The sequence below is a fragment of the Myotis yumanensis genome, unplaced genomic scaffold (genome assembly GCF_028538775.1).
Source record: "Myotis yumanensis isolate MYYU_CA2020_CCGP unplaced genomic scaffold, mMyoYum1.0.hap1 SCAF_16, whole genome shotgun sequence".
NCBI classification, from domain to species: Eukaryota; Metazoa; Chordata; class Mammalia; order Chiroptera; family Vespertilionidae; genus Myotis; species Myotis yumanensis.
The window spans coordinates 34562586-34587801 of NW_027223767.1; the positions used below are offsets into that span (position 1 = coordinate 34562586).

The window sequence follows — 25216 nt, forward strand, 5'->3', positions numbered from 1 at the left end:
AGATCTGTTATTTTTTTACCTTTTTAACAGCATATGCTTTTGGCTACAGATGTACATTTTCACATTATATTCAAGCTAATGCTAGGTTCAGGTAAATATTGTTGAACTTCCAGTGCTATTGATTTTGAAGTACAAATCATTCCTGGGAGTTGTCTTTACCTCTAGGTCTCTGGTGCTGCACCTCCTAGACCAGGAAGCAGTTTTGCTCATTTCGGGTTTGATGAACAACTTATGCACCAGATTCGGAAATCTGAATACACACAGCCCACTCCAATACAGTGCCAGGTAAGTAAAGCATACTGAAAGGAAAATGAAGTAGAGTGATAGTCAATGACTGTGTTTATTTTACAAACAAGTCAAATCAATAAAACACTAGTTAGTGCAGCCCTGGCCAGTGTGGCTCAAATTGGTTGGAGCATCGTCCTGTACATCAAAAGGTGGCAAGTTTGATTTCCCATCAGGGCACATAGGTTGTGGGTTCAATTCCTAATGTTTCTCCCTCTCCCTCTCTCTAAAATCAATTTAAAAAACAAAACACACTGATTAGTACAGAACTGTATTGACATGGGTAGAATGTATCCATATATTCCCTCTGTAGCTTCGTCTTCAACCTTTACCCTAAATAAGGGGAGAGGAGGGAAGACATACATGAAATAAATCTACACTAATAAAAGAGAAACATGGTAATTAGCGTACGACCGCTACCCTTTTCATTGGCTAATCAGTGAGTATATGCAAATTAACTGTCAGCCAAGATGGCGGCCGGCAGCCAGGCACTGAAGCAAGCATGAGGCTTGCTTGCTGCAGACTCCAACGTTCCCCGCCTCACTTGCCGGCCTCTCAGTTGAAACTCTAAGCAACTATGTACTATGTTGCAAATAAGAAGGTAAACAAAACCCCAGAAACCAGCGGAATGAAACCCAGCTGGACCGAAACATTGTATCCATGTTTTCAACAGCGAGGCCTCAGAGCTAAAGCTGGCCCAGAATAAAAAAAAAAAAAAAAGAAAAGAAAAGAAAACGAGCGGTTGGGAGCTCCAGTCTCTCGCCACCTGGAAAACAGCCCTCAGCCCCTCACCCAGACTGGCCAGGCACCCCAGTGGGGACCCCCACCCTGATCCAGGACACCCTTCAGGGCAAACCAGCCAGCCCCCACCCGTGCACCAGGCCTCTATTCTATATAGTAAAAGGGTAATATGCCTCCCAACACCAGGATCAGCGGAGCAGCGAGGCTCCTGGCACCAGGATCAGCGTGACAGGGGCCAGCGCCCAAACCCCCTGATCGCCCTGCAGCTCTGTGTGTGACAGGGGGCGGGGCCACAACCTCCCTATCTGCCCTGCTCTGTTTGTGACACGGAAAGGCGCCCCAAACCCCTGATCAGCCCTGTTCTGTGCCCGATAGGGGGGAGCTCCCCAATCCCCTGATCAGCCCTGTTCTGTGCCCGATAGGGGGGAGCTCCCCAATCCCCTGATCAGCCCTGATCTGTGTGTGACAGGGTGTGGCGCCCCAACCCCCCTCCACGGGCCCTGCTCTGTGTGTGACATGGTAGAGCCATAACCTCCCCATTGGCCCTGCCCTGAGTGTGACAGGGTGCAGCAACCCAACCCCCTGATCCACCCTGCTCTGTGCATGACAGGGGGCGGCGCCCCAACTCCCCAATAGGCCCTGGTCTGAGCCTGACCAGGGGCTGCACTTAGGGATTGGGCCTGCCCTCTGCCACCCGGGAGCAGGCCTAAGCCAGCAGGTCGTTATCTCCCAAGGGGTCCCAGACTGCAACAGGGCACAGGCCAGGCTGGGGGACCCCCCTCCCCCCGCCCCCCGAGTGCACAAATTTTTGTGCACCGGGCCTCTAGTAGTCTAATAAAAAAGATTATGTGTGGCCCGGCCAAAGATTTCTGGTTGAGTGTCATTCTGTGAACCAAAAGGTTGCCAGTTCGATTCCCCGTCAGAACACATACCCAGGTTGTGGGTTCGATCCCTCTCCCTCCTCCCCATCAAGGTCAGGGTGTGTACAGAAGGCAACTGATCGGTGTTTTTCTCTCACATCAATATTTTTATGCACCCCCCCCCCCCCCAATCATGTCCTCGGTTGAGGATAAAATAAAAAATAAAGATTTCTGTGGACAAATTTAGTACTCGTCAGTGACTAGGATCCCTTTGGCTGTGACCTGAAAATTCTCATTGTAACTGAAAATAATAACTTCTTTTTCACATTTATATACCGGATTTATTCATTCCTACACTAAAATTGAGAATTTTATGTATGTGGATGGGGCAGTCTGTACCTTCTTAAGGGGACAAGATCTTAAAAATTTTAGTAACCTTATAAAATACAATTTTTTTATTTCTATATTTTAAGCAAAATGAAGTCATTCATATTTTGTAAGTGGTGGCTGATCCATATGAAGAGAATGATAAATATTTCTTCCAAATCAAGAAGTTTAGAGGAATGCCACATATTTTTTGTTATTCCATAGTTGGTATGCATAGCCCAGGATAATTTTGTTCCAGTGAAAATGAATGTCATTAATAGTCATTTACTCCTTCCCCAGGATTTCCTTCAAAACATCTTCACAATAGAAGGTTGAAAGTGGATATACTTTCTTTTTCTCTAGGGTGTGCCTGTGGCATTAAGTGGAAGAGACATGATTGGTATTGCCAAAACAGGCAGTGGAAAAACTGCTGCCTTTATCTGGCCCATGCTGATTCATATAATGGACCAGAAGGAACTGGAACCAGGTGATGGACCAATTGCAGTGATTGTGTGTCCTACAAGGGAGCTTTGCCAGCAGGTATGTGCTTTGTATGGAATGCCTCCTTGCAAATGTGAACTAGCAAGGGACCAACCAGTCAAGTGGGTAGAATTACAGGAAACTTCTTTTTCAATTGTGATAAAATACACATCAAATTTCCCATTTTAACCATTTGTAAATGTGCAATTCAGTGGCATTAAATACCTTTACATTGAGCTACCAGGAAACTTTTGGAAAATATTGTTATATACTTTCTATATGACCAAATACATACTTTCCTTTGAAAAACTACTGTTTTAAGATTTTTTAAAATGGCTATGAGAATTGTTTAAGTATTTTCTAGCATTTTATTTTCTGACATTTATTCTGAGTGTATTCTATAACTCCCTTTTTTGTTGTGACAAAGGTTTTTGTCAGAGTTTGTTAATGTGTCATTATGTCCACAACTTTTTAGATCCATGCAGAATGTAAGCGGTTTGGGAAAGCATATAATCTTCGATCAGTGGCTGTGTATGGAGGAGGAAGCATGTGGGAGCAGGCCAAGGCCCTTCAGGAAGGGGCAGAGATTGTTGTGTGTACCCCAGTAAGTATGTCTTGGATTTAATGGCTTCTCGGCCTCTCTTTGTATGGAAAAGTGGTTAGTTATTAGAGGGAATTCCCCCTAAAATGTGGCAGAGCAGGGTAGAGAATACTCTGATGAGTCACAGCCTATGGCCATGGTCGGCAAACTGCGCCTCACAAGCCACATGCGGCTCTTTGGCCGCTTGAGTGTGGCTCTTCCGCAAAATACCACGTGCGGGCACGCGTACAGTGCGATTGAAACTTCGTGGCCCATGCACAGAAGTCGGTTTTTGGCCTGGGCGAGTCTATTTTGAAGAAGTACTGTTCATATTTGGCTCTGTTGACTAATGAGTTTGCCAACCACTGGCCCATGGCATTGGTTTAATTTTGATTAGTTGACTAAAATAGCAGTCCAATAAGATTATCTGATCTATATATTAACGAGAGGCCTGGTGCGCTTGCGGGTGCGGCGGGCGGGGGGCGGGGGGTGTCCCTCAGCCTGACCTGCACCCTCTCACAGACCAGGAGCCCTTGGGGGATGTCCAACTGATGTGGGGGGAGTGGGCCTAAGCTTCAATCTGGCCTCCCTCTGCGGGAGGTGACCCACAGGTCGATCGGGGAACGGCTCCAGCCAGTGAGTGGCAGCCCCTCCACTACCCCCCCACCCCCATTACCGTCCCCTCCCTCTGCCTGCTGGCACCTGCCTTGTCTGGCCTGGTGCCACCTGCTCACCAGCCCCGCCCCCTGCCAACTGGTCATTCCGTCATTCAGACCATTTGCATATTAGGCTTTTATTATATAGGATAGCTACAAATTCCCCTTTATTTAAAATAAGTTTTCTTATGTTCTAGAAAATGGATGTGGTCATTGAGAGCATCAAGAATCAGAAAGACATTCAAAGTATAGTCAGGCTGTCTAGAAGAGTAGTCTAAACATTAAAGCCCATCAGTAAGGTTTTAAATTAGGTCATTTCAGAATGCCTCACAAAAATTGTTCTGGCCATTTTCCCACAATTTAAATCACAATGTAAAGGAAGAATCTAATGGAGTTTTCAAAATTTCTGGGGTTTTTTAGGCTTTGTCAAGGCTGTCAGACCAGGGTCTGTTATAGTCTAAGACATATTAATACTTTTGCCAGGAACACAGCTCTAGGAAGTTGTTGTAAATGCCTTTAATTATATTTACTATTCATTTTCTGGGTCTCATAGGGCCGACTGATTGATCATGTGAAGAAGAAAGCTACCAATCTTCAGAGAGTCTCTTACCTTGTATTTGATGAAGCAGATCGAATGTTTGACATGGGATTTGGTATGCTCTGAATACCAGTTTCTTCTGTCCCTGATCTCATGATACTAGTTTTTCCCATGTCTGGACTTAGCAAATTTTTTTTTTTTTCTGTGAGAGAAGCTAAAAATATTCCTGGGGAGGGTTAGATTGTAGAGCTACAGCTAAAATATTAACTATTTTTAGGAGTTCCCTCAGGAAAAGTATGTTAGGTGTGATTGGGTTGAGGACAATTGAATATGCCTTTGTATATAGGGGGAATATTGGTTTTATGTTTTACTTTTATTCATATGCCTTTGATTGTGGATGTCAAGGTCTGTGTTCTTAGTTGGGTGGATGTCATGTCATTCAAGGCCCTTTGCTTTCCTGTCCTCCTTCACTTAACCTGGTTGTGTGAAAATTCTAGCTATCTTATTGATTGAAACACTACTGGGCCTACCCCAACTGGGTGGATGACAAAATGTTTTCTGCCTTTCATACTGAATGATAGATCTAGGAGTTTCAAAGTTTCCTTATTCCCCCCCCCCCCCCCCCCCAATTCTTACAACCTTTCATATAAAGATTTTTACTAAAATGACTTTTCCAGGCATCCCAAACTGTATTGCAGAGTTATAATAATTGTACTGTTCTACTTCTTCCAGAGTACCAGGTGCGGTCCATAGCCAGTCATGTCCGTCCTGACAGACAAAGTATGTATGAAGCAGTTTATTAAGCCACATTTGTACTCAGAATAAGCTCCTCTATTTATTTTAGAAGCACTCAGTTGTGGCAGCAAAAGTGATCATGTGTGTGTCCTGGTGAGAACTATAAAGGGTGAGATAGTGACGGTTTATCTGAGCTGCACAGGACCTTAGAGGTCATCGGTTATAATTCACTCATTTTTATAGATGAAAATACTAAGGCTGAGAATTGAGTGACTTCCTCCAATATATACAGTTTTATTGGGTAGAGGCAATGCACAGTGCAGATCTGATTTCTGACAACCCTGTCTTAACAGAAAATGTATAAAAATAGAGTAAGATCAAGCCTTTTTTCCTTAGTGAATCAGTTTTTTTGGTTTGCTTTTGTTTTAACTAAAGTTAAAGTTCAGGTAGGCTTATTTTTTAAAAACTGAATATTTTTTAAAAACTATTTTGAATGTCAGTAGGAAGCTTAATGGTTATTCAAAAAAGAAGTCATACTGTTTCTTTAACAAAATTTAATTTACCTTTTAGCTCTCTTATTCAGTGCAACTTTTCGGAAAAAGATTGAAAAACTGGCCAGAGACATCCTGATCGACCCTATTCGAGTGGTGCAGGGAGATATTGGAGAGGTAACCTTAGCAGGGCTGGATGGGACTTCAGTGATTATGGAGACATGGAACGAATTTCTTAACTACTGAGAGGAAAAATATGTATTTATGGATGAGGCAGCATGTTTCAAACTTGATTTAAATTTAAATATCCAAAGAGAAGGGAAGCCCTGTTGGTTAGAGTGTGGTCTCTATATACCAAGGTTGTGGGTTTGATCCCCGCCAGGGCCCATACAAGAATCAACCAATGGATGCATAAATAAATGCATCCATTTTAAAAAAAAAACATCTGTGGAGAAAAAAGAAACAAGCTTTGCCTAGAAGACTACCAGTCAGGATAGAACTGACATTTAAAATGATGGAGGGAGGAGACCCGCACAGCGTGGAGTGGGGGACTTGAATGGCCTGGTGAAAATGAGTTAAGGGTTTTTTCCTTACCTGTATAGATGCGCTGTGTGGGAAATTTCTTAAGTTGCTTGCCATGTTTATTAAAGTTCTGTGCAGTTAGCATTTTGACAGTGTCCATTCTTCATTTTTGAGTGCCTTCTGTGTGTGTGGATGGATTCTAGGAACAGTGAGTGGGAGGGGCAGAAAAGGAGCTTAATTTATTAAGAATAATCTGAGTAGTAGGCAGATAAAGAATATTGCGGTTAGCAGATTAGTTGGTACGTGTACGCATTAGGGGAGATAGAGAGCACAGTGATTGAGAAAGGGACCTAAGTTTCGAGTGCACTTGACTTGCTGAAGGAAGGCCCAGGAGAAGAGAGATTGTTTACGGTTCTGCTAGATGCAGGTAGAAAATGTGATGTCTGGTCCTTGTTCAGGTGCCCTGTGGCACAAATGTCACAATCCTGTTTCATTTCTTCCTTTTCAGGCAAATGAAGATGTGACACAGATTGTGGAAATTCTCCATTCTGGGCCTAGTAAATGGAACTGGCTTACCCGGCGTCTGGTCGAGTTTACCTCTTCTGGGAGTGTCCTCCTGTTTGTTACTAAAAAAGCCAATGCTGAGGAGCTGGCCAATAACCTTAAACAGGAGGATCATAATCTTGGGCTGCTTCATGGGGACATGGATCAGAGTGAAAGAAACAAGGTCATTTCAGACTTTAAGAAAAAGGACATCCCCATCCTGGTGGCCACAGATGTTGCAGGTAGAATATGAATTTCCCCAATAACCTTAGGTTTCTGTGCTGTAAGGATGCTCTGTCTTGCTATACAAGACCTATAATACCTGATCAAGCTGATTGAGGGTGCTCTGCTGGCCTGGCTGGTCATACCCCATGGAGCAATTTAGAGTACACTGATCATAACCAGAAAGAGGTTAATTTCTCAGCCTCAAGGCATATTTGAAGCTGATTTTAATTTTTTATATATTCCTGGTGCAAGAGAGGCAATGGCAGGTTGTTATATGGCAGATGTTATATACCTTACAGTAGGTAGACCTGCATCATAGAATCTATAGTAGTGGCATTTGTTCTAGAAGGGTAACTTGTATCTCAGCTCAGCAAACCATGCACTTTGCCTAGATAAGAATGGAATTTGGGCCCGGCTGCAGTGGCTCAGTGGTTGAGGGTCGACCTATGAACCTGGAGGTCACAGTTTGATTCCCAGTCAGGGCATATGCCTGGGTTGCAGGCGTGATCCCCAGTAGGGGGCTTGTAGGAGGCAGCCAATCAATGATTCTCTTCATTGATGTTTCTATCTCCATCTCCCTTCCTTTCTAAATCAATAATATATATATAATATATATGTAAAAGAATGGAACCTGGGTTCTTAGAGATTTAGCATTTGGAGTTACTTTGCTTTTTTGTTGTTTTTTTGCTTTTTTGTTTTTTTAAAATATATTTTTATTGATTTCGGAGAGGAAGGGAGAAAGAGAGAGAGAAACATCAATGATGAGCCTTGACCGGTTTAGCTCAGTGGATAGAGCGTTGGCCTGCAGACTGAAGGGTCCCAGGTTCGACTCCAGTCAGGGGTATGTACCTTGGTTGCGGGCACATCTCAGTACCTTGGTTGCAGGCACATCCCCAGTAGGGGGTGTGCTGGAGGCAGCTGATGTTTCTCTCTCATCGATGTTTCTAAGTCTCAATCCCTCTCTCTTCCTCTCTGTAAAAAATCAATAAAATATATTTTAAAAAAGAAACATCAATGAGAGAGAATCATTGATCAGCTGCCTCCTGCACGCCCCCTACTAGGAATCGAGCCCACAACCAGGCATGTGCCCCTGACCGGAATCGAACCTGGGACCCTTTAGTCTGCAGGCTGGTTCTCTATCCACTGAGCCAAACCAGCTAGGGAGGGGTTACTTTGGTTTTTGACTCCTGATGAAGAATAAAAGAATTTGGTTTATTATTTCAGCCCGTGGTCTGGACATTCCTTCAATTAAGACTGTCATTAACTATGATGTGGCTCGAGACATTGATACCCATACTCATAGAATTGGCCGCACAGGACGAGCGGGTGAGAAGGGTGTGGCCTATACCTTGCTAACCCCCAAGGACAGCAATTTTGCTGGTGATCTTGTCCGGAACTTGGAAGGAGCCAATCAACATGTTTCCAAGGAACTCCTAGATCTGGCGATGCAGGTGAGGGGCTGGGCACACTTCAGGTTGCTCCAAATTGTAAAACTAAACTAGGTTACCAAATTCCAACAAGCCTGAGGCAGATAACCTAGAAACATGTCAAGAGGGGAGGGGCGGGGGCGGGGGAGATAGTGCTTAGAGGTACTGATCAGTTTTGTAGGGCATTACAATTCATCTGGTTATCTTCTCATCTCCTTTCAGCAGCATCTATGTAAGTGTAATTTCAAAGATGGCTTCTATTCCTCCCAAACAGTCTTCTCTTTTGGGGGCTAAAAATGTGTGACGTCTTAAAAAATTATGTACTTATTCCTCATAGACTTAGATTTCAGATTTTAGACTACACTGATGACCAGTCCAAAATTGAGTGAGCCATTCTACCGAATTAAATCTTAAGTCATGTTAATACATGCAGTCCCTAAATTACAAATGTGTTCAGAGTACACATTCTGATATCAGAGACTTACGTGTTTTTCAGATAGGCCAGCCTACAGCACTGTTACCCATAATGCGGTTGTCATGTGGTCCTGAGAGTAAAGGACCTGTAAGAGTAGTTTCCTTCCCTTTCCTGGGTGTAGAGAGCCAATCCTAAACTGAAAGTTTGAACAAGATACATCTCTTTTTGTGCCTCACGCTTCCTGTGCTCTCATACTGTCAGCTTCTCATCACCTTTGCCAAGCTTGCCCTGCCTCTCAAGAGCTTTGGCATATGTGCTTGTCAGTCAAAGCTCTAACCTCCCCCAGAGGTGTTTGCTTTCTGAAGAGAATGTGAATAAATCTGATTAGTAGTATTCTGGCAGTGATCTAGTTCAGTGAAAACTTCTAGGCTCTGTGGGTAAAATTTTATTTTTATTTATGTGACTACCAGTCCTGGGCCTAGAGTCGATTCTAATAAACCTCACTTCACGTAGTTTTTTTTCCGTCTACTTCTGAACCCAGTAATTCTTTAAAAGCTCTGAGTTTTTATGTCCAGTGGTATGTATAGATAAATTGAAAACTAGAAAACAAATTCACTTTCCTCAAGGAAGTTAGAAGTGGCCAGCATAACTAATCACTTCTCTTCTTGGAGGCCTGGGGGAAGGAGCAATAAAGGAAGCCTTAGATAAAATTCTAAACCTCCTGACAAATTGGTGGATTAAACTACCTAAAGGAAGTGAATCAGTGGTTCTTGGCTAAAGATGAAGCAAGAAGTTCTTCCCTCCCACTTAGTTTCCTCTTCGATCTTATCCTTTCTCTGGCCCCTTCTCTCTACCCTGGTTTAACCTTGAATTGTGTTCTATGCAGAATGCCTGGTTTCGGAAGTCCCGCTTCAAAGGAGGGAAAGGCAAAAAGCTGAACATTGGTGGAGGAGGCCTGGGCTACAGGGAGCGGCCTGGGCTAGGCTCTGAGAACACGGTGAGTCCATACTATGATAGTGCCCTGAAGGCTGGTCCTGAGTCCTGAGTAATGTAGGACTGTTCTCCTCTACCTGAGAAAACCTCAGTGAGTTCAGAACCCTGTCTAGAAGGAAGCTTGTGTTCAATTTGCTGGCTTACCTCTATGTGAATGCTGGTTCTTAGTATTGTGACTTCTGTTGAAGAAGCACCTTGATGTGCTCAGGAAATCAGTCTAGATTAGCAGTGGTTCCTGGACTAGCAGTAAATGTAGACTATGCTTCACTGCAGACCTGGTGAATCAGAAACTCTGGACATGGGACTCCACAGTCTGTTTTCCCAACACTCGCCTAGATAGAGCCTGCTGCTAGACATTGCCACAGGGTCACTGTGTAGATTCCAGTTGTATCTTGTAACTAAACTCAGGAATAATTTCTACATTCTCTGGGAAATTTCATCAGAGAGAGAGGAGAGAGAGAGCTTTTCTCACAAATCAGGTAACAAAGCTCTCCCTGACTCGCTATCTTAACTGCCTGTTTCCTGTTACTCTGATTCCTAAGCCAAGTCTACATTTCTGGATCATTACAGTTAGCTTGGTATCCTTGATAAATAATCTGTTCCCACATTACAGTAATGATGATGCGGATGACGCAGATGAGAATGTTAGCTAATATTGAACACTTACTGTATGCCAGGTCCATTCCAAGCAGGCATGCATTTTTTTTATTGTTTTATTGCTTAAAGTATTACAAAGAGTTTTACATATGTCTCCTTTTTTTCCCCGCCCTTGACAATCCCCTGGCCTCCCCTACCCCCCAGTGTCTTACGTCCATTGGTTATGCTTATATGCATGCATACAAGTCCTTTGGTTGATCTCTTACCCCACTCCCTCCTGCCCCCCAACCCTCCCCGGCCTTCTCGCTGCAGTTTGACAATCTGTTTGAGGCAGCTCTGCCTCTGTATCTATTATTGTTCATAAGTTTATAATGGTCTTTATTATCCATGAATGAGTGAGATCATGTGGTATTTTTCCTTCATTGACTGGCTTATTTCACTTAGCATGAGGCATGCATATTAACTCAGTCTTCTCAGCCACTCAGTAAGAGTGAGTACAGATTAAAAAACTGAGGCACTCAAGGTTACACACTGGTAAGTGACAAAGCTAAGGTTAAGACTCAAGGGTCTGGATTCAAAGTATGTGCATACTGCCATGTTGCCTTTCCATCTTTAATATAATCTATATATATAAAAGTCTAAGTGACCGTTATGACCAGATGACTGGCTGGTAGCTATAATGTGCACTGACCACCAGGGGGCAGATGCTCGGTGCAGGAGCTGCCCTCTGGTGGTCAGTGCGCTCCTACAGCCAATCTCCCACTGCCAGCCAACCTCTCGTGGTCCCTCCCCCAGCCGGCCCAATCAGCCTTGATTGGCCCTGATCGCTAGCCAGGCGGGGGGGGGGGAACCCCCACTGTGCATGAATTTGTGCACCAGGCCTCTAGTTTTTACATAATTACATAAACATGTTCATGTTTGTGTATAAATAATGCCACATAATCAGCTTTGGGCATAATCCGATCTCATTTCTCATTATTTATGATTAATTTCCAGAAATAGAAATACGGGGTTAAGGCATAGTGTTTCTAAATTATTCATCATTACCACACCTTTTCTCACAAAACATAACTTCCTAAAAAAAATCCTCTTCCCTTTCCCACTTGTTTTCAGTATGTTGAGGCCTAGTCTATAGCTGGGGCTTTCCTACTTTGTGTCCATTCTTACAGTGTGCTTATTTTTTAGGACCGAGGAAATAACAACAATGTAATGAGCAACTATGAGGCCTACAAGCCCTCCACGGGAGCTATGGGAGATCGGCTGACGGCAATGAAAGCAGCTTTCCAGGTATGAGATCAGCATTTAGTTAAAAGAGCTTCAGCAGTAATTCTTGGGCAATGACGAGGGGGGCTAGTCTTGAGATGTAGCTGGGCTTGTGCGCTTGATACTGGATTTCTCTCGCTGCTTTCCATTTTGAACATAAACTGTAGCTAATCTAGAGATGCAGGTGTAGAGGCTACAGAAACCCCTCTTGCTGTCGTCTGCCTCAGGCACGCTGAGCCCAGGACTGGGGTACGGCAGCAGGATTGCTGTTCCCTTCTGCCTCACCAACCTACTGAGTTGCCCTCCTCAAAGGCTACTGCTATCTGGTTGACAGTAATATTTTAGCTAAGACAAATTTGATTCTGTATCTAGGGAACTCTTCTACCTTTACCCCTCCAGTTAGCTGGCCTTTATTTACATATTTTATCCATCTCCAGATTAATAGGCACAGATGCCACAGGATTGTGGGGCTGTCAGGATGCTAAAGTCACAGGGCCAAGATAGTATGGATACTCTCGTGTGTGTGAACACCCTAGTTCCTGTATATCATTGCCAAGCTTATAAGTTTCTTGAATTCACCAATAACTATTTTTGTTCTCTTTCTCTCTTAGTCACAGTATAAGAGTCATTTTGTTGCCGCCAGCTTAAGCAACCAGAAAGCTGGAAGTTCTGCTGCTGGGGCAAGTGGATGGACAAGTGCAGGGAGCTTGAATTCTGTACCATCTAATTCAGCCCAGCAGGGTCTTAACAGTCCTGACAGCCCCGTTGCTAGTGCCACCAAGGGCATCTCAGGCTTTGGCAATACTGGGAACCTCAGCAGTGCCCCGGTGACCTACCCCACTGCTGGAGCCCAGGGAATCAACAACACGGCTTCAGGGAATAACAGCCGAGAAGGGATTGGGGGTAGCAATGGGAAGAGAGAGAGATATACTGAGAACCGGGGTGGCAGCCGTCACAGCCATGGAGAGAGTGGCAGTGGCAATCGGCATGGTGATAGCCCACGTCATGGAGACAGTGGTCGCCATGGAGATGGATACCGCTATCCAGAAAGCAGCAGCCGTCATACTGATAGCCATCGTCATGGGGAGAACAGGCATGGAGGAGGTGGAGGCCGACATGGAGAGAGCCGAGGTGCAAATGATGGCCGAGGTGCAAATGATGGCCGGAATGGTGAAAGCAGGAAAGAAGGTTGTAATCGTGAGAGCAAGATGGACCCCAAGGTGGATAGCAGTAAGACGGATAAGATGGACGGCAAGACAGATAAGACAGCTGATGGTTTTGCTGTCCCCGAGCCACCCAAGCGCAAGAAAAGTCGATGGGACAGTTAGATGGTATGTGCTGAAGTGTGAAATCCTTTGTTATTTTTAGAAAGATTTTTGGTAATTAGGTGTCTCAGGGCTGGGTTGGGTGGGGCCCAAGGTGTAAGGACCCCCTTCCCTTAGTGGGTAGCTGGCCCTTGGAGACATTACCCCTTCATCTGGATCGTTTTTTTGGATTATTTTGGGCGGCTGCTTTGATCATAAGCAGTGAGAGCTGGAAAGCTTCTTTTGGCTCTGGGTTTGTCGTGAGGGCCTTATAGGATATAAAACTCTAGGTTTATATCATGTAGTGTGTATTTTTTACTGTCAGCTTATAAACATCTGTAAGTAAAAATCTTTTTCTTAGCCATGTGCCCAGGCAATCCCTTTTAGGAGTTGGCTTCTGCAAAGCCAGTCCTTTGAGGTGTTAGGGATGTTTGGGAAGCACTTTGGTGCTTCCATACATTTGCAGGGAAGGAAGGTATCTGATTCTAAGTGGAGTTGATGCTCAGGTTTGTATCCAGCCCTGAGACAGGAAGAAGCAGCCTGTAGTAGAAGCCCAGAGCCACTACTATTAAAAGGTGAAAGACCCCAACAGCTTTTAACTGTCTTCCCCTATTTCATTGTGTGTTGTTTTTTTTAACTTGCCACAATGGTAGGAAAATCTTTTGCGGAAATGATTTTGATGATTTTTGTTCTATGTTGTTTATAAAGAAAATATACATAATTCAAATTTTGTGACTTTGTGAAAGTTTCTTTAAGATGTGCATTCTTTTCTGCTTGCTCTAGTAAATGTTTTACTACTGGGACCTGTGGATTGTCTGTCATTTCTACCTCAGGAGTCAGAACATGCTAAATAGGATTTAGAACAGTGCAGCACCTAAGTTAGCACTTAATAGGAAGGCAGAAAAGACATCTATAATCATGGTTTTATTTAAATGTCAATGGAAGAGGATGGAGAGACCCGAGAGGCCCAGAAATAGACTAGAGTGAATACCACCGCAACACTCAAGTTCCCTTTTATGATTTAAAAAAGTACCCTGTCTTCTTCATGGAAGGGTTGTGGAGTCCAACAGGGCACTTCGGCAGTGCTTTCACAAGAGGCAGATGTCCTCACCGCTCAGAGCACCATGAGAGTTCTAGGTACCCCACACCTCACCGTCTTTTCAGATGACTGAAGCAAGCGGTGCAGCTGGTAACGGAGGCTGGAGTAAACTGCAGTCGCTTCTCCATACACTGCCTTCTCAGAGGCCCTGGTGGCTCTGCTTACTTCCGCCTGTTTTTTTTCTTCTGCTCCTTCCGTTGCTGTGCTCTTTGGTCCTTCTTCATCCTTGAGTCCACCACTTTGAAATGACCTCTGACTCCAGCTGGCCGGCGCACTTTGCGGCCCACACCTTTTTTGGCTACGACATAGGTGACCTGGCGTTTCTCCTTGCCAAGCCCAGCCTTCTTGTAGAGACTGTAAATGGAAGAAACAGTTGGCTTTCTGGCACTTTTTAACCCCTATGTATCTTTGTGGGTGACCTCCCCCAATTACCTTCGAAGCTGTGCCACTTTCTCTCGTTCCGAGATGTCCACCGTGTTCACCACAGCTTCTGCTTTCTTCTTGGTTTGTTCCAGCTTCTTCAGCATCTGTGTGAGGCCCTCAGTCAGGTTAATCTCTTCCCCACCCCTGCCCCACCTACCCCTCATCTTGGGCAGCCCCAATACTTACCCTGCGTTTCTTTCTGGCTTTAGCCTCGGCCACTTTCTTGATGGGACGTGCATTGATTTCTCGCCACCGTTTCCGATAATGCTCCACCTCCTTCTTGTCAATAGGCAATTGCCGTATCCTGTGCTGCTTTTCCTCCTGCACAAACCACTCTGGAAGCTCGCCTTCATCCTCATTAAATGTATACCTAGGTGGAGAGGATACAGCCTAATGACACTCGATGCTCTGTAGAGAAGAAACCACCACTTACCCCCACACTGGGCGACTTCTCGTGATTTTCTTCCCCTTACCGGCTGAAGGAATTATCTATGAGGTCTCTCTTGGCCTTTTTGGAAGAGGCAATAATAGCACCTAACGCAAGGCCTTCAGGGTCCAGTATCCGATGTTTCACTACAGGGGGAGGAGAAAAGTCCAGGTTCGATTCCCAAACATCCATGGTCTCCCATCCCACTGGGTGCAGACCCACTCACCTGGGTCCTCAATAGGCACGATCTCAAACCCATCATCCTCTGACTTAGGCCCACGGCCTCGCTTCTTACCATGGCGTGGTTCCCAGCTGCAGAAGAGAAGAACCATGTGTCCACCATCATTCCACGTCACTCAGACCCACTCCCACCTCGCCTCAACCCGGGTTCCTATTTAAGACTGGATAACTTCCAGAAATCCTACCATGGCTGTACCAGTTAAATCAGAATAATCAGTATTTTTAAAGCTCTAAATCTACATGCAAGGTTGAAAACACCCAACTTAGAGAAATGGTTAGAACCACTGCTTCCTCATTATCCCTTCTCCGATCAGCTGCAACCACTCACCTCTCTTCATCCTCACTGCTGCTACTGTCACTGTCGGAGCTGTCATCTTTCTCCCCACCCCCAGGGCCAGTGGCAGCCTCTGTCCCTGGTGGAGCCTCTGTCTCCTTAAGGGCCTCATCCGGGCACTGGGAAGGTTTTCTCTCAGTCTTCAAACTAGAAGATGGTGGTGGTGGTGGCAGCTGCGACTGCCCCTTCCGGCGGCTCTCATACAACAGCTGGGCCTGACGGATCTCCAGAGCCTCGTCAGCATCATCCTCAATCCCACTGAAGCCATCCTGTGATAGGGGAAGTCCTCAGGTATCCTTCAGCAGTGAATGCCAATTCCTTGAGTCTTGACCCCTAGCCGCCTCTTACCTTTGAGAACCACAGGCTGGCTTGTTCTTCCTGCAGGACCCCCTTTTCCTCCAAAGGCACCAGCAATGGGTTCTCTTCTTCATCCTCCTCCCCTTTACCATCTTCTGCTTTAGCAAATCGTACACTGTAGCCCCAAGGAAAGTGGGTTAGTGGGCCAGTACCCTGGAGAACTCGCATCCCTCCCCACCCAATGCCTTTGGCAACACCTGCAGACCAGCCCCCACCTTACCACTTTGGGTCCTTTCGACTCTGAGGATCTCTGCCTCCTGCCAGCTCCTCTGGATCCAGGTCACTATCCAGAGATGTATCATCATCGTCCTCACCATCTGACACATAGATGTCATCTCTTGGCAGATCGGACAGAAACATGTCTGCAGCACTCATATCCCCTTGTGTTACCTCCTCTAACAACTAAAGTTGGACAGAGAAACAGATCGAGGGTACTTAAAAGAACATACTGCTTTTTTGTGTCCATTATCTTAGTTTCAGCAAACACATTATCTCCTTTTACAGACATGGAAGTGATGGGGCTGTCAAAACCATCCCATTCCAAACCAGATCACTCATCTGTTCCACTCAGCAGTCTCATCTTCAATGGTAGCAAAAATAGGTTTATGGAAAAGTATCCATAGCCTAGATAACATCAAATTTTAAAATATTCTTACATATTTTCTTTAAAAACATTACCTCAAAAAAAAAAAAAAAAGGTTCCCCATCACTTTCTGAGAATGATATAATGTACGAATTTTGTTTCCACTGAATAAAGGAGTCCAGGCAACATTTTTATTCACCCCCAAGCCCTGGTAGGTAGGTTCTATTATTCTCTTTAACAGATGAGGGAACTGAGGCAAAACATGAATAAATGGTAGTCTGCTCCAGAACCACTACACTTTCCTGTACAACAAAGAAGACCTGGTTCCCATTCCCACACAGAAGCCACAAATTGCCTGTGACACTGCTTTTATTTAAAAGTCAAATTCCCTGTATTCACCATCCAGCAGCCAAGTGCGCCAAGGTGCTACCTTGGTCTCGGTGAACTGAGGAGCGTTGCTCCCCTCCGAGGGAAGCCCTCCATCACCGTGCTGGTAACCCAGTTACCCTGGCTGCATCTACCAGAAATAGCTTCTTGCAAAGAGTGCCTCTTGGTTCTTCTATTTTTACATATTATATATGATACATACACATATGTAATATTCTTATAGTATTCACAAATCTTCCTAATTTCATGTTATGTTTATGTTTCTTCCTGGCCTTTGAAACACAAGGCTCTTGCTTGTTTTCCCAGTCACCCCTCACTGAGTCGTATATTTACGGGTGGACACAGCAGCCATGAGCGGTGATCATGCAGCACACTTAAGAAAATGTTTAAACCCCGACCCCCTTCAAATACACAAACAGATCCTCTGGTCTCCTCAAACTGTTCCAACCCGCCTCACCTGGTGACCCCGGATGGTGCGCAGGGAGAACATGCCAGTCTCCCCCTCATCTGCGATGGAAACCCCGGGAAGATCCATCTTCAGCTCCACACGCTCCCGCTGCTTTCTCTGCTCACGCAGCAACTTCTTTTTCTTCCTGAGGGGATAGTTGGAGGAATTATACCTGCCCAGCTCTGAAAATTGCTCAACCATTTCCTCATTCTCTTCTTCCATCCCCACACAGAAACTCTGTGGGAGGTGAGGGGGGGCAGTTCCCCAAACTCTTCCCTGCTCTCCTCACCTCTTTAATTCTGCCACCTCCTGGGCCTTCATCTCTGCCAGGGTCCGATTCAATTGTTCCTCCTCTTCCTCCTCCTTGGAGAGCTGCCTCGGGGTCCCAGCTGTTGAGTCCTCTTCATCACCTTCTTCCTCCTCTCCTGAGCTGAGGCTGACAAAACAGCCCAAGGAGCTTGGTTATTTCCTAGACACGCCCCCGCCCCCAACACCCAGTCAACATCTACTGTGCTTCAGCTCCTCCTCACCTGATGTCCAACGCCTTTGCTTGCTCTTTCAGCTTCTTGGCTACATATCGCCGAAGCTTCGTTCTCCAGTTCAGTAGGGATCTGTCCCAGAAATACCATTACAGACCTTCAATCTCCCTTTGTCCCTGCTTCCCTCCTCTGTCATAGGCCCACACCCCAAATTTCCTATTTGAGTCACAAATCTTAGGGCTCAGGTTCCCAGCCCAAACCTCTAGCACAACAGCATTCTGTTCTGAGATCAACATCATGGCCTTCAAAGGCCTTTCCCTGCCTTTGGCACCTACACCACCCTCACATCATACCTAAGCTCCTTGCGCCCCAGCACTTTGATATCCTGACAGCACACCCGTATATCCTCAGTGGTAGCTGGATGCTGTGCCAACTCTTCATCATCTAGTGAAATCTGTTTGGAAGAAGGGAAAGGAGTTGGGAAACATTCAGGCCATGTTTCCGGGGTTCCCTTCACCCTCTCCCAGGTCTGGGACTCACTTCACTGGCTTTGGAGAGGAAGTCAACCGGATTGGCAGCTCGGAGGAAGTCAGTGACTGAGGTACGATGATAGAGAGTGAGGTCACCCTCAGCATAGCCTTCAGCCTTAGGGAGGGAAATAAAGAAGGTTGAGTGGTCCCTTATGTGGTGTCTATTGGACCCATCAGGCCCAATCTCCCCAGAGATCCAGGGCCTGAGAGTGACCACATTACTCAAACACACCTTTGGTTTCTTCTTAGTCACTAATTCAGTAACTGTCTTGGCCTGAACTTCAACCTCCTTGAAGGCAAATTTTGGGTCAAAGAATTTACTGTCAACCTTGTCAGGAGCCAGGTATCCTAAGATGATAGGATATATAAGAAAGTGTAAAAACAAAAAAAAAAGCGTGCTTTAGTAGTTAAGAAACGAGTCAAGAGAAAGAAGTGATGCCCACCCACCCTGGCAGACTACAAAGATCTCTGCAGATTCATGGCGAGAGGCCTGGGGCTTGGTGGCCTGGACATGGCGGAACAGCTGCTGGAAGATCCATAGCAGGGGCTGATAGTCACGGGAACGGAAAACCTTTGTGATGAAGCAGCCACCACGGGCCAGGAAATCACAAGCCAAACGGAGAGCCATCAGTGTCAGATGGGCTGTGGGAGAGAGAGGATTAGCCGAGGACCAATGCAGCCTGACAGGGCATGCCCACCTCCACCATCTCCACACCCCTGGCACCTTGTGAGTAAGCGTCATGGACCCAGCTAGCCCCGACATTGGGGGCCCCATCATTGAGCACAACGTCCACTTTCCAGGTCTTCAGCTCCTTCCTCAAGGCCTACAAAAGAGGGAAGGGGTTATAGCAACAGAAACACAGGAATAGCTACAGATGGAGGAGTCCCTGATCCAGTCATTTGTCCACCCAATCATTTATTGAGTGCCCATCAAAAGCCAAATACTGTGCCTGGCACAGGGGGTAGATATAACACGTCTGCCAGGGTGGCGTGGCTCAGTGGTTGAGCTCAACCTATGAACCATGATGTCACAGTTCAATTCCCCGTCAGGGCACATGCCCAGATTGCGGGCTCGATCCCCCATGTGGGGTGTGTGGGAGGCAGCCGATCAATGATTCTCCCTCACCATTGATGTTTCTATCTCTCTTTCCCTCTCCCTTTCTCTCTGAAGTCTAAAAAAAAAAAAAAAAGGAAAGAATACTAGTGAACCTTCCTGGAAATAACGTCACTGAAATCTCTGCACTTCTTCCAATTTCAAACACCTCATTCCTGACCAAATAAAGGCTGGAGTGGACGAGGCATATCCCAGGCTTACAGACATCATGCAAACACTGCCCAAGGCACAGTGAACATGAAAAGTCTCGCCTTCAGAAAATCTGGGTGAGAAGAGGACAGAGGGGGATGTTTGCATATAAAGGGGACAGGAAGAGAGATTCTCATCACCTGCCTACAGCGTTCCGTTGTGATGTCCTCTTGGAGTGTCACCACATTGGGAAGAGGCTTGATTGGTACCAGATCCACCCCTGGAAGAAGTCGGGTCAGAGTATTCCAAAAGGTTGCCTCAAGCATGAAGAAAGGAAACGTAGAGCACAACACCTTGCACTCCCACCCCTAAAACACCACTGAACCACTGTCACTCACCCACAATAAGACTTGATACAGGCATAAACTTGGCAGCCACCTGCAGCCTACGAAAGAGTAAAGATTTAAATACCCAGGACTATTCCTTCCCAACCCTTGACAATATAAACCCTCCTTCGTGTTAGGAGGAGCCCTGCCAAGTGCAGTGGCCCGAGCACGTCCTGTGTACACGTTCCAAACCTCTGCAGTGCACGTTCTGGGGAGTAAGAAACTGAGGCTGGTATTACTGTATCCCCCTCTCTTCCCCCAGTGCAACTCTCAGTCATCCCAGCCCGGGTGGAACCCAGAAACCAGCCGCCAGGAGTGACAGGTGCGGGAGTTACGCACCATCCCCCCGGCGCCGCACACAGGTCCAGCAAGGCTCGGGCTTTCTGCAGGAATTGAAAGCGACGGTTCAGCTGAATCAGCTTGAAGGCAGAGCGGGAACGATAACCTGGGGGCGTCAACAAAATCAAGTCCACGAGGTGCTTTCCCGGCGGGATTTCTGCGGCCTCACAACCCACTGTCTCTTTTGCGAGAAAAACTCAATGTTCGGAAAGGGGGGCGAACCTGACAAGTCGCCCGTCTAGCTCGAGGAAGGCGCGACTGTGGCTCACCTGTCTCCTTGGCCAAGTGATAGAACTTGTCCCGCCGGCTCTTCCCGACTTTGCCCTTCTTGCCCATGGTGGGACGGGCGAGTGTCACTCAACCTGGGGAGAAAGGAGAAACCGGACGTCTCTTCCCGGAGCCCTAGACTCCGCTCGCCGTAGCAACCACACTCAGCGCCTTGCTCCACATCACTCGCTGCCAAAGCGCTTTCCACAACTCCAGGAGCAGCACATGGAGGCAGATACGTACTTCCGCTTCCGCTTGCGTAGCACGCGTCCCCGGCTCCACGTTTTCCGTCACTTGGAGCGTGGCCACAAAAAGTATTCTACTCTGTCGCCAGGTTTTATATAAACTGTAGGTTGGGACCAAGAGAGTAGACCACGTGAACTAAAACCGAGTTTCTAGAGACATTTAGGAGTTCTGTGCCCTTCCAACCTCCGCTCCCTCAGGGCCCTTGTTATTTGTTATTCCCCCGCGCACCCGGCCCATTGACCCGGAAGCACTCTCTGCCCCGTTTCCGGCTCCGAGTCCCTCCTCTGCGCCTGCGCGCCGAGGCGGCTGGGATGCCGGCGAACTCCGCTACAGAAGAAAGATGGCGGTTGATGGGCCTGAGCAGGTATGTGGCGGCGGCGGCGGCTGGGCGGGGGCCGGGGCTGGCTGCGGATCAGGAGTGATCCGAGGTGGGCCGCCGACTGGGGCAAGAGATCGGTGGGTCGGGGGTGGGTGGTCCAATCCAGATCGGGCCCTGCCTGGGACCGGATGTGCTGTGTCAGCGCAGCCCCCGGGGGGTCAGGGCCGGGCCGGGAGAGAAGACACGGCGGAGGCGTAGTGAGATGAGCGATGGGAGCGGGAACGGGCCCGTCTGCGAGTCGCAGGAGACAGGAAACGCGTCCTTCGTCCCGGCTCCGCCTGTGGTCATAGCACCCGGGTCGGTAAAGCGCCGGGCTCGGGACAAAGCGCTCCGTGCGTGTCTGTCGTCTCTGGGTCGTTCTGGTTCCTATGAGGGAGGCGGCATTCGCATTCTGCTTTTAGTTTAGTCATGGGGTCAAGGAGGGCTCTGAAGAAATGCAGGAAGAGATTAGAACCCAAATCTGAAGCCTCCGTCCAGGCTGGAAGTGGCTTGGCTATGTAGCCTGTTATTTAATAATTACACTGTGTCTTCAGATGGAGCTGGAAGAGGGGAAGGCAGGCAGTGGACTCCGCCAATATTATCTGTCCAAGATTGAAGAACTCCAGGTGAGACGGGCTCCAGAGGGACAAAGGGAACCGGCAGGGGGATGAATGGTTGATGGAATTTCAACAATCCATACAATCCCACTGGGGCCAGTGGGAGAATAGTTTGTTACACATCTTCCAGAGTCAAACAGAGAAAGCCATTCCTTTGGGTAGACGCCTGATGGAGAGGATTTCACATAAAAGGGAGGACACAGGCTCAGGAGCTGAGGTTTATCAGATGGGGGTTGGGGTAGAGTGAGTCCAGAATTGAGTCTGGACAATGCCGACACCAGGGGACTGAACGAAAAGGAATTGGCAACACAGTGCTCTTGCCTAAAGAGGGAGCGGGGACCACAGAAATAAGGAAAATAACGAATACGCATTGGATGGAGGAAAGCCATAGGGAAAGTTTCGAAACTCCAGGTACATTTGCAGGTATTGTATATGGGTTTCATTTTTGAAATGCACTTGTGATTTCATACAACAGTCCTGAAAAGAGGCATGGTGTAGTGATGCTATGCCCACTTGCAGTTGGTAACAGAACTAGATGTTTTAAATGGCTCTACCTAGCAGTTAATTGGCAGCAGGAGGGCTAGAACTTAGGCTTCTGACTCAAAGATCTTCCCACTGGAGCATGTTGATATGCCACCCTGCAAGAAATTGTCTACATGAGCCAGTTGTACTGTTGCCCCGTTAGGGTTTGTTCTTCCTGGATCAGTGTTGGATAAGTAGCCTTTTTTGATCAGAGGGGCGGCTGGAGGACAGGCCAAGGCCATTGGCATCATGGTGAATCTGAAACCTGCAGATGCCTGTGCTCTTCCCTCACTCGGTTCATACCAGCCTGAGGGTCTTGACCAAGTTCTTAACCTACTTTTTTCTGCCTTTTGAAACTTTTCTCCGCAGCTGATTGTGAACGATAAGAGCCAAAATCTCCGGAGGTTGCAGGCACAGAGAAATGAGCTTAATGCAAAAGGTGAGATGGAAGGGAAGAGGGAAGGTTGGCTGTGGGCAGTTGGGTCTGACTTCTGACTGTTCAGATCTCCCTGAATTACCTTCACATTGGTGCTTTTGTTTTCTCCCAGTCCATGGATATGCCTTGCAATGGTATATAGTTAATCACATGCACATCTCTTTCCAAGCCCCATAGCAATCCCCTTACATAGAATTTTTATTTTCTTTTTGTAGCTTTCCCTTCCAAATGTGCTTAGTTCCTGGGTATTGAATTATCGGGGAGGGAGCACCAAACAAGCTGGGTGACCACTATGTCTGTTTCCCATCCAGTTCGCCTATTGCGGGAGGAGCTACAGCTGTTGCAGGAGCAGGGCTCCTATGTGGGGGAAGTAGTCCGTGCCATGGATAAGAAGAAAGTGTTGGTTAAGGTAAAGGCAGCATCACCCCAGGGACCATCCGCTGCATTCCCATACCTTTGTGTGTAGCCTTCCAAGGACAGCATTCTGTCACATTATTTTAGGACTTACCGGTCTCCCTGGGGGAGGTTGGTGGTTTGGTGACGTCAGGAAAAGTCATGAGCCCTGTTTCTTTAGGTGCATCCTGAGGGCAAGTTTGTTGTAGATGTGGACAAGAACATCGACATCAATGATGTGAGTGCAGCAGAGGAGGTGGGAGTTTGGGTCAGTTCTCTCCACACAGCTTCCTGAAAGTCTCTCCCCTCTCCCAGGTGACACCCAACTGCCGGGTGGCTCTAAGAAATGATAGCTACACTCTGCACAAGATCCTGCCCAACAAGGTAGACCCACTGGTGTCACTGATGATGGTGGAGAAGGTGCCAGATTCCACTTATGAGATGATTGGTGGACTGGACAAGCAGATCAAGGAGATCAAAGAAGTCATCGAGCTGCCTGTTAAGCATCCTGAACTCTTTGAAGCACTGGGCATTGCACAGCCCAAGGTGAGTAGGGCTTCTGTGGGAGGGCCATGCTGTTCTTCACCTGTCCCAGGCCAGACTGGGTGCAGGGTTTGGGGAGGGATAAGTTGGCCCTCCCCACTCAAGAGGGCTGGGGGAGAGATACTATCAGGGCACTGAGGAGGTTTGGATACAAACACCAGAAGGGACCTTGACATTCATTCTTTTATATCTCTAAGCCTCTAGTATGGGATCCAGCACAGAGCAAGTAGTATGTGTTCATTGAACGAAACATGGGGCTGGCTTTCTGCCCTGAGACCTGCTGTTTCCCTCTAGGGAGTGCTGCTGTATGGACCCCCAGGCACTGGGAAGACACTATTGGCCCGGGCTGTGGCTCATCATACAGACTGTACCTTTATTCGTGTCTCTGGCTCTGAATTGGTACAAAAATTCATCGGGGAAGGTAACTGTGGCTAGAAACATGAAAACCAAGCAGAAGGGGGGTGGGGGGGTAAGGGTGGGGAACTCAACTCCTAATGCCAGCTTGGCCTTGGCACAGGGGCGAGAATGGTGAGGGAGCTGTTTGTCATGGCACGAGAACACGCTCCATCTATCATCTTCATGGACGAAATCGACTCCATCGGCTCCTCACGGCTGGAGGGGGGGTCTGGGGGGGACAGTGAAGTGCAGCGCACCATGCTGGAGCTGCTCAACCAGCTGGATGGCTTTGAGGCCACCAAGAATATCAAGGTGAGGTGGTGTGAGAGATGGGATGAGCTGAGGGAAGGCCATGGGTGAGGTGCAACCTGGGGAGGAGCCTAGCTGATGCCACACCCCTTCTCCACTCAGGTTATCATGGCTACTAATAGGATTGACATCCTGGACTCGGCTTTGCTTCGCCCAGGGCGCATTGACAGAAAAATTGAATTCCCACCCCCTAATGAGGAGGTTTGTGATGGACAGTGCTGGGCATGGATCTGGCTGGGGGGTAGACAGTGGGGCTCAGGTTTTTCCTCTCATCTCTAGGCTCGCCTGGACATTTTGAAGATTCATTCTCGAAAAATGAACCTGACCCGGGGGATCAACCTGAGAAAAATTGCTGAGCTCATGCCAGGAGCATCAGGGGCTGAAGTGAAGGTAATCGGAGGGCCCAAGGAAAAGGAAGGGGCAGAGGCAGGAAGCTCTGGGTTCAAGGGCACAGCAACAGCCTGTCTTCCTTTCCCTGCTCAGGGTGTGTGCACGGAAGCTGGCATGTATGCCCTACGGGAACGGCGAGTCCATGTCACCCAGGAGGACTTCGAGATGGCGGTAGCCAAGGTACAGGTCTCCATCTTTTCTGCCTTTGCTGACAGTGGCTCTAGAGCAGTGGGGATAGGGCCTGTGTTCACCCAGTTTGTAACTTAATGTTTTCTCTTTGCAGGTCATGCAGAAGGATAGTGAGAAAAACATGTCCATCAAGAAGCTATGGAAGTGAGCTGGATGGTCCCTGTGTAGATCCTCAAATAAAGCTCTGCAGGACAAGGCCTTTAGGACTTTGGTCTATTAATGAGTGGCCGCACTGTTCAATGACCAGGTCTGGG

General features: G+C 47.2%; 3 protein-coding genes across 7 annotated transcripts in view; 2 read left to right on the plus strand and 1 right to left on the minus strand.

Annotated features, from left to right (window-relative positions):
• DDX42 (DEAD-box helicase 42) overlaps positions 1-13824 on the plus strand; it is a 37364-nt gene extending 23540 nt beyond the window's left edge. For all 4 annotated transcript variants that reach the window (XM_070395116.1, XM_070395115.1, XM_070395117.1 and 1 more), the window contains 11 exons: positions 166-285; positions 2616-2792; positions 3208-3336; positions 4522-4621; positions 5239-5286; positions 5812-5909; positions 6763-7039; positions 8247-8473; positions 9751-9861; positions 11640-11741; positions 12329-13824. In XM_070395116.1, coding sequence (XP_070251217.1) covers positions 166-285; positions 2616-2792; positions 3208-3336; positions 4522-4621; positions 5239-5286; positions 5812-5909; positions 6763-7039; positions 8247-8473; positions 9751-9861; positions 11640-11741; positions 12329-13045 — 2106 coding nt within the window. In that variant the 3' untranslated portion in view covers positions 13046-13824. The remainder of the gene's footprint in view (positions 1-165; positions 286-2615; positions 2793-3207; positions 3337-4521; positions 4622-5238; positions 5287-5811; positions 5910-6762; positions 7040-8246; positions 8474-9750; positions 9862-11639; positions 11742-12328) is intronic.
• A 102-nt stretch (positions 13825-13926) lies between these two features.
• FTSJ3 (FtsJ RNA 2'-O-methyltransferase 3) lies at positions 13927-21007 on the minus strand. 2 transcript variants are annotated; one of them, XM_070395120.1, is made up of 21 exons: positions 20807-21007; positions 20566-20658; positions 20297-20402; positions 19970-20016; positions 19772-19851; positions 19053-19152; positions 18776-18970; positions 18561-18676; positions 18339-18443; positions 18152-18252; positions 17850-17930; positions 17609-17755; positions 17329-17464; positions 16122-16303; positions 15893-16016; positions 15539-15813; positions 15197-15282; positions 15017-15116; positions 14730-14913; positions 14553-14647; positions 13927-14474 (listed from the first exon to the last, which is right to left on the minus strand). In XM_070395120.1, exons 2-21 carry the CDS (start codon positions 20630-20632, stop codon positions 14282-14284), a joined length of 2520 nt encoding a protein of 839 aa, XP_070251221.1. In that variant the 5' UTR covers positions 20633-20658; positions 20807-21007; the 3' UTR covers positions 13927-14281. The 2 variants fall into 2 exon arrangements, with proteins under 2 accessions (XP_070251221.1, XP_070251220.1); XM_070395119.1 differs by lacking the exon at positions 20807-21007 and having other exon boundaries at positions 20566-20771.
• Positions 21008-21068: 61 nt separating this feature from the next.
• On the plus strand, positions 21069-25165 carry PSMC5 (proteasome 26S subunit, ATPase 5). Its single transcript, XM_070395124.1, has 12 exons — positions 21069-21173; positions 21722-21793; positions 22676-22745; positions 23054-23151; positions 23317-23373; positions 23451-23681; positions 23973-24099; positions 24196-24386; positions 24486-24584; positions 24663-24773; positions 24867-24953; positions 25057-25165. Exons 1-12 carry the CDS (start codon positions 21150-21152, stop codon positions 25108-25110), a joined length of 1221 nt encoding a protein of 406 aa, XP_070251225.1. The 5' UTR covers positions 21069-21149; the 3' UTR covers positions 25111-25165.
• Positions 25166-25216: the final 51 nt, after the last annotated feature.